Source organism: Eucyclogobius newberryi, unplaced genomic scaffold (assembly GCF_026437365.1).
Source record: "Eucyclogobius newberryi isolate DKJ021-1_F unplaced genomic scaffold, fEucNew1.0.hap1 SCAF_9, whole genome shotgun sequence".
In the NCBI taxonomy this organism is placed as follows: domain Eukaryota; kingdom Metazoa; phylum Chordata; class Actinopteri; order Gobiiformes; family Gobiidae; genus Eucyclogobius; species Eucyclogobius newberryi.
Window position 1 is genome coordinate 36,614,210 of NW_027316532.1, and position 8,209 is coordinate 36,622,418.

At 48.8% G+C, this 8,209-nt stretch overlaps 1 protein-coding gene across 2 annotated transcripts in view; it reads left to right on the forward strand.

Annotated features, from left to right (window-relative positions):
- The window catches only part of plpp3 (phospholipid phosphatase 3), a 33,823-nt gene extending 30,239 nt beyond the window's left edge, over positions 1–3,584 (forward strand). For both annotated transcript variants that reach the window (XM_072437967.1, XM_072437966.1), the window contains exon 7: positions 1,068–3,584. In XM_072437967.1, coding sequence (XP_072294068.1) covers positions 1,068–1,196 — 129 coding nt within the window. In that variant the 3' untranslated portion in view covers positions 1,197–3,584. The remainder of the gene's footprint in view (positions 1–1,067) is intronic.
- The last annotated feature ends 4,625 nt before the right edge of the window (positions 3,585–8,209 follow it).

The following is an 8,209-nucleotide window of genomic DNA, read 5'->3' on the forward strand; positions in this document are numbered from 1 at the left end:
AATGGTTTGGGTTCAGTTGAGAGGAAGTCACTGTTGATTTAAAGTGAGCTACACGTCTTAGTCAGCGATGCAAATGTGAGATTAGAATATTGTACAAATTGTGTCATGGGGTTTTTTCCTTTCTCTGGCAGAATGAGGTAACACAGGAAATTACACCTGGCAAGTTTGTATCAGCGCAGCAAGATTATTTGGTTCATAAAAGTTCAAAAAATGGTTGCGTATCAGCCATGTAATTAACTGTCTTTTATTCATGTCAGGTTCCCACTTCAGGCCGAAAGTAGCTGGAACTGGCACCACAATTTGCTTTTGTTGTTTGATGAGATTATTTGTAAGTCTTTGGTCATTTAGGCGACTCAGTGTCCAGTGGTGTTTTAGTCCACCAACATTTGTATTTGTCGACTAAGGATTGATATGGAACTCGAAAACAGAAAGGAGGAGGCATCATGAGTTTAATCTGCCTTTTTCATACGTTTAAATAGTTGTTTTTGCAAGAACTCCTGCACAGTTATAGTCTTGTGATTGCAGATGGTCTGATCAGAGATACTCAACTAATTGATCAGCGACTAGAGCCTTAATTATATGATTGGATGTTTATTTATGACTTATGTCTATCTATCTGGCCAATCCTAATCCTCCAGCTATAGACTCCTAAGATTCTTGCTCTCTCTGCTCTTTACATGTCACTATTGTATTGGAAAAGGCAAATTATGTATTTTCTTGGGTGTGGGCGATATTATCAAACATTTATATTTCAATACTTTTTCCCGATGATCCTCAGAAGGATTTTCAGATGTTAATTCAACAGAAATGTGTTAAAACATGTCGTTTATGGTTTAAACAGGTTTATGGTGAATTGACTGTAAAACTTATTTGAAAGATTATAGCTTTTCTTTTTTTTAACATTTGTATTAAAAACATTTACCGTATTATATTATTTTATATGTTGCCCGCCTTTATAAGCTACAAAAAGCCGCGTACTAACACTAGTTTTGTCCTAAACCATGACGTGTACCTGACCATGCCTGTACCTTCCTCTCCTCATCTTCTTCTCTTCCTGTGTCTTCCAGGTCTTCTTTGTCTCCGACCTCTTCAAGCCGCGGGTCAAGCCGGCCACGCCCCCTCCGTCGCCCATCAAGAAAGAACTGCTGCCGTCGTCCGACATCATCGACAGGAACAACCACCTCAACATGGTCTGAGCCGCCGCCCTCCTCACATCGGACAGTAGAATGTAGCGACGAGAGACCATAGCTGCTTCTCAATGGGCCGCGGCGTCACGTTTGAGATTTGCACAGCAGAGTCCACTCTCACTATCGAGACTCCTTATATAACCATTATGTTAACTACTAATCTACGTTTGAGCCCTTTGTTTTTTGAGCACAAAATATCGAAGAAGATGATTGAATTGTTGACCTGACAGGCAGAGGTGCGGGCGGAAGTCTTGACCACACGAAGGCGAATCACTTGAAGAAAAGACAATAAATTATGAAGTGTCAAACCCGCAGCCCGAGGAGAGAAGGACGCCCACTCTCTTTGTGAACTCTGTGGCCTTCAAACACCATAGGACAACAACTTCCTTAACCCATGGAAGGATATTACTGCAATATTAAGCAGCATAGAAATATTAACAGTATAGAAATTGTAACTTATAGCACTGTTTTTGTTTTTGTCAGTTCATTGTCTATCACCACTTGCCGCCTGAGGTCTCGCCGCAGCAGAACTTGTTGATGCCCGTGTGACGCCCAATCAATGCAAAACCTTCAAAAGACAAAACTCTAAAAGCATTTCTTTTGTTTTTGTAACTGCTAAAAAAAAAAAACGTATCATTTCAGTGTTTTAAAGTGAGCACTTCAAGCTGTTGTGGCGGACCATCAGTGCGGCCGAAACTCAGAATGTTGCATTTGTTGAACGTTAGTCAAAGGTGGGCAAATTCTGTGGAAGGACGCAGTCCGATTGTGAAGCTCTCATGTCCCGGCGCCTGTAGAGGAGGGGCGTGGCTGTGCCGTGTCACTCCTGGTGCGGGACCCCTGTGTTCCTATCCTCAAATGGGACAGAGACATGCGGTTTTCGGTGAAGTGCTTGGATCTGTCGCCATGGAAAGAGCCTAAGACGCTATTGAGCTTAAGCTGGCACATTTTTACTTTGGGGTGGGTTCTTTCCGCTGGCAGGGAGGGGCCCTCACTCACCCGCCCAATCACTCATTGGCAATGGACGTGTGTGTGTGTGAGTGAGTGTGTGAGTGTGTGTGTGTGTGCGTGTGTACGCGTGTGCGCGTGTGTGCGTGTGTGTGTGTGTGACTGTGTGTGTGTGTGTGACTGTGTGTGTGTGTGTGTGTGTGTGACTGTGTGTGTGTGTGTGTGTGACTGTGTGTGTGTGCGTGTGTGCGTGTGTGTGTGTGTGTGTGACTGTGTGTGTGTGTGTGTGTGACTGTGTGTGTGTGCGTGTGTGTGTGTGTGTGTGTGACTGTGTGTGTGTGTGTGTGTGTGTGCGTGTGTGTGGTGGTGTGCGTGTGTGTGGTTGTGTGTGTGTGTGTGTGTGTGACTGTGTGTCAAATCAAATCATCAAATCAAATCAAATCAAACCAAATCAAATCATCAAATCAAATCAATTTATTTTTGTAAGGCCCAAAATCACAACAACAGTTGCCCCTGAGGGCCACAGGGAGAAATGAATCAACAATGTCTGTGGTGGCGATGGAGTCAGACAATGTCTGTGGTGGCGAGGGACGATGTCCCAGGGTCCTCTGTCCTTAGACTCTCCTTGTGTGTGTGTGTGTGTGTGTGTGACTGTGTGTGTGTGCGTGTGTGTGTGTGCGTGTGTGTGTGTGCGTGTGTGTGGTTGTGTGCGTGTGTGTGGTTGTGTGTGTGTGTGTGCGTGTGTGCGTGTGTGTGCGTGTGTGTGTGTGTGTGACTGTGTGTGTGTGTGTGTGACTGTGTGTGTGTGCGTGTGCGTGTGTGTGTGTGACTGTGTGTGTGTGTGTGTGTGTGTGCGTGTGTGTGTGTGTGTGACTGTGTGCGTGTGCGTGTGTGTGGTTGTGTGTGTGTGTGTGTGTGTCATCGGTCTAAAAACTGTGGATCTTTTGTTTCTTCTCTTTTGGGACCTCCCGTATAATCACTAACATTTGTACAGTACCAGACACACAAGCCCCGTTTGTTTACATCAGATAAACTCCGACACGATCCGCCATGTTGCACATCTTCTCCTCGTATAGTCCGTCCTATCATTTCATCATCACTTTTTTTATAAATATATAAATAATGTATAGATCACTAAACATAACTCTGTAAGATATTGTTTTAACATGTTTTAGATATATCCACTATTACAGACCTGTGTTCTTTACAAAATGCTGCTTACGAAGCATCGATTGACAGATGTTTGTATCTAGAAAGATAAACTATTGTAGTTTGTATTGGTTTTTATTATGCATCAAAATAAAAACACACACAATTGTATTAAAATTCAATATTAGTATTTTTGTATTGTCTTGTTTTTGTACAAAAGAAATAGTAGTAATGCTGTTGTTCTGCTAAATGTACTTAGCTCTAATACATGTGCTTTTAAATAAAAAGCTCATTGTGACTCGACTCCTTGTCCTGTGCATTACTCTGACTAACAATGTTCACGTGTGTTAAGTGAGTCTAACCCAGTTGTAATCTTTTTTTAACTGACTAGATATAACATGTTTTATTCAGCACAATCTTGAGAAAATGATATAACATCATGAGAATAACAATTTAAGTTGGACGAATGAGTGATTTCATCGACTACTGGGACCAAAACTAATAGAGCACATTTATGTCCCGAAATCCCCACATTCTGTGATTAGTGCTGCATGTTCAGCTTTCACATCACCATGACTGCGCACTATATGTATCGTGTATGAATTTTGGGTGTAACTGTTGCTGGAAAAAATGTGTGATTTCACACACCAGAGCCGCCATCTTTTCTCCACAAGCCCCATTTGACCTCAGAGTCTGGCGTAAAAGAAGCAGTGTCTGACCAGCACTTAAGTAAAGTAAAACCAGATCACAATGGTAAACGTCCCTCTGTATCTGTACGCCTCAGTGCAAAGCCGTTACAGTGCTGCTGATAGCATCGTTTGAGTGTCTTCTGTCAAGTGTAGTGGGTTTTATGGTCAGTGACAGAGCAGCTGATCTGAGCCTGTTGTAAGAGGCTTGAAAACAGCTGCAGACCTGGGCCTGTCCATGCGAGGAAGTGATGGAGAGCTGCCATCGAGCGCACACTGCCGGCCTGTGTCGTGTTGTGGCCCGTGTTGTGGTCTGTGTTGTGGCCCGTGTCGTGTTGTGGCCCGTGTTGTGTTGTGGCCCGTGTTGTGTTGTGGTCTGTGTTATGGCCCGTGTTGTGGCCCGTGTCGTGGTTGTGTTGTGGCCCGTGTTGTGGTCTGTGTCGTGGCCCGTGTCGTGGTTGTGTTGTGGCCCGTGTTGTGGTCTGTGTTGTGGCCCGTGTCGTGGCCCGTGTTGTGTTGTGGCCCGTGTTGTGTTGTGGTCTGTGTTGTGGCCCGTGTTGTGGCCCGTGTTGTGGTTGTGTTGTGGCCCGTGTTGTGGTCTGTGTTGTGGCCCGTGTCGTGGTTGTGTTGTGGCCCGTGTCGTGGTTGTGTTGTGGCCCGTGTTGTGGTCTGTGTTGTGGCCCATGTCGTGGTTGTGTTGTGGCCCGTGTTGTGGTCTGTGTTGTGGCCCGTGTCGTGTTGTGGCCCGTGTTGCGGCCTGTGTCGTGGTTGTGTTGTGGTCTGTGTTGTGGTCTGTGTTGTGGCCCGTGTTGTGGCCCGTGTTGTGGTCTGTGTTGTGGCCCATGTTGTGGCCCGTGTTGTGGCCCGTGTTGTGGCCCGTGTTGTGGTTGTGTTGTGGCCTGTGTTGTGGTTGTGTTGTGGCCTGTGTTACGGTTATGTTGTGGTTGTGTTGTGGCCTGTGTTGTGGCCTGTGTTACGGTTATGTTGTGGTTGTGTTGTGGCCCATGTTGTGGCCTGTGTTGTGGCCTGTGTTGTGGTTGTGTTGTGGTTGTGTTGTGGCCTGTGTTGTGGTTGTGTTGTGGTTGTGTTGTGGCCTGTGTTGTGGCCTGTGTTACGGTTATGTTGTGGTTGTGGTTGTGGCCCGTGTCGTGGCCCGTGTCGTGGCCCATGTTGTGTTGTGGCCCGTGTTGTGCCTGTGTTGTGGCCCGTGTCGTGGCCCGTGTTGTGGCCCATGTTGTGTTGTGGCCCGTGTTGTGCCTGTGTTGTGGCCCGTGTCGTGGCCGTTGTTGTTTTGTGGTTGTGTTGTGCCTGTGTTGTGGCCCGTGTCGTGGTTGTTTTGTGGCCCGTGTTGTGGTCTGTGTGGTGGCCCATGTAGTGTTGTGGCCCGTGTCGTGGTTGTGTTGTGGCCCGTGTTGTGGTCTGTGTTGTGGCCCGTGTCGTGGTTGTGTTGTGGCCCGTGTTGTGGTCTGTGTTGTGGCCCGTGTCGTGTTGTGGCCCGTGTCGTGTTGTGGCCCGTGTCGTGGTTGTGTTGTGGCCCGTGTTGTGGTCTGTGTTGTGGCCCGTGTTGTGGTCTGTGTTGTGGCCCGTGTCGTGTTGTGGCCCGTGTTGTGTTGTGGCCCGTGTTGTGGTCTGTGTTGTGGCCCGTGTTGTGGCCCGTGTTGTGGTTGTGTTGTGGCCCGTGTTGTGGTCTGTGTTGTGGCCCGTGTCGTGGTTGTGTTGTGGCCCGTGTCGTGGTTGTGTTGTGGCCCGTGTTGTGGTCTGTGTTGTGGCCCGTGTCGTGGTTGTGTTGTGGCCCGTGTTGTGGTCTGTGTTGTGGCCCGTGTCGTGTTGTGGCCCGTGTTGTGGCCCGTGTCGTGGTTGTGTTGTGGCCCGTATTGTGGTCTGTGTTGTGGCCCGTATTGTGGTCTGTGTTGTGGCCCGTGTCGTGTTGTGGCCCGTGTTGTGTTGTGGCCCTTGTTGTGTTGTGGTCTGTGTTGTGGCCCGTGTCGTGTTGTGGCCCGTGTCGTGTTGTGGTCTGTGTTGTGGTCTGTGTTGTGGCCCGTGTTGTGGCCCGTGTTGTGGTCTGTGTTGTGGCCTGTGTTGTGGCCCGTGTTGTGGTTGTGTTGTGGCCTGTGTTGTGGTTGTGGCCTGTGTTGTGGCCTGTGTTACGGTTATGTTGTGGTTGTGTTGTGGCCCGTGTCGTGTTGTGGCCCGTGTTGTGGCCCGTGTCGTGGTTGTGTTGTGGCCCGTGTTGTGGTCTGTATTGTGGCCCGTATTGTGGTCTGTGTTGTGGCCCGTGTCGTGTTGTGGCCCGTGTTGTGTTGTGGCCCTTGTTGTGTTGTGGTCTGTGTTGTGGCCCGTGTTGTGGTCTGTGTTGTGGCCCGTATTGTGGTCTGTGTTGTGGCCCGTGTCGTGTTGTGGCCCGTGTTGTGTTGTGGCCCTTGTTGTGTTGTGGTCTGTGTTGTGGCCCGTGTCGTGTTGTGGCCCGTGTTGTGTTGTGGCCCTTGTTGTGTTGTGGTCTGTGTTGTGGCCCGTGTTGTGGCCCGTGTTGTGGTTGTGTTGTGGCCCGTGTTGTGGTCTGTGTTGTGGCCCGTGTCGTGGTTGTGTTGTGGCCCGTGTTGTGGTCTGTGTTGTGGCCCGTGTCGTGTTGTGGCCCGTGTTGCGGCCCGTGTCGTGGTTGTGTTGTGGCCCGTGTTGTGGTCTGTGTTGTGGCCCGTGTCGTGTTGTGGCCCGTGTCGTGTTGTGGTCTGTGTTGTGGTCTGTGTTGTGGCCCGTGTTGTGGCCCGTGTTGTGGTCTGTGTTGTGGCCCGTGTTGTGGCCCGTGTTGTGGTTGTGTTGTGGCCTGTGTTGTGGTTGTGTTGTGGCCTGTGTTGTGGCCCGTGTTGTGGTTGTGTTGTGGCCTGTGTTGTGGTTGTGGCCTGTGTTGTGGTTGTGTTGTGGCCTGTGTTGTGGCCTGTGTTACGGTTATGTTGTGGTTGTGTTGTGGCCCGTGTTGTGGTTGTGTTGTGGCCTGTGTTGTGGTTGTGTTGTGGTTGTGTTGTGGCCTGTGTTGTGGCCTGTGTTACGGTTATGTTGTGGTTGTGGTTGTGGCCCGTGTCGTGGCCCGTGTCGTGGCCCATGTTGTGTTGTGGCCCGTGTTGTGCCTGTGTTGTGGCCCGTGTCGTGGCCCGTGTTGTGGCCCGTGTCGTGTTGTGGCCCGTGTTGTGGCCCGTGTCGTGGTTGTTTTGTGGCCCGTGTTGTGGTCTGTGTGGTGGCCCATGGCCCGTGTTGTGTTGTGGTCTGTGTTGTGGCCCGTGTTGTGTTGTGGTCTGTGTTGTGGCCCGTGTTGTGGCCTGTGTCGTGTCATGGTTGTTTTGTGGCCCGTGTTGTGGTCTGTGTGGTGGCCCGTGTCGTGTTGTGGCCCGTGTTGTGTTGTGGCCCGTGTTGTGTTGTGGTCTGTGTTGTGGCCCGTGTCGTGTTGTGGTCTGTGTCGTGGCCCGTGTTGTGGCCCGTGTCGTGTTGTGGTCTGTGTCGTGGCCCGTGTCGTGGTTGTGTTGTGGTTGTGTTTGGAGCTGTGGAGCGGAGCTGGAGTTGGCGGAGGGCCGGATCAGGAAAGCCTCCACTGGTCCACACACATGACACAGTCACTGGAGCTGAAGCAGAGGGAGAGAGGTGAGTATGTCCTCATCACAGCAGCTACACTCTGTTTACAAGCTATGAGCCAGTTACCAAGGTACTAGTCTACAGTTACTTACTTCATTCTGTATTTGGCATGAAACAACGACGTGTGTGTAATGCAAAAACACCTCCACCCTTCACCCTATTTATTATTAAACATGTTTTAAAGTTAACATGCTGATTGTGTTGTATCCAGTGAGTGAAAAGAAGCCTCTTCAATAATTCAACAACAGCAAATTAAAATGTATAAGGGAAGTGGCCTTTTGGACAAAAATATTGGACAGAATCATGGCAAAGCAGCAGCATCCCACTGAATCCCACTGAATAACAACAAAGATGGATTCCTCTGAAACATACTTCCAGCCGCTGGGAAAACGGCCATCACAAAAAAATTATGACACAAACTGCAGCGACGACTAAGAACTGGACCGACATCATAACTGACATACGCCAAATGGAAAAAATCCCATCTGGACTCAATTTGAAAATTGACATATTTTGTAGAAACTGGACTAAATGGGACTTTTGTTGGACTGTTTGTTTTAATTGTTACATTATATATATGTTTTTATATATATATATATATATATATATATATACATAGAT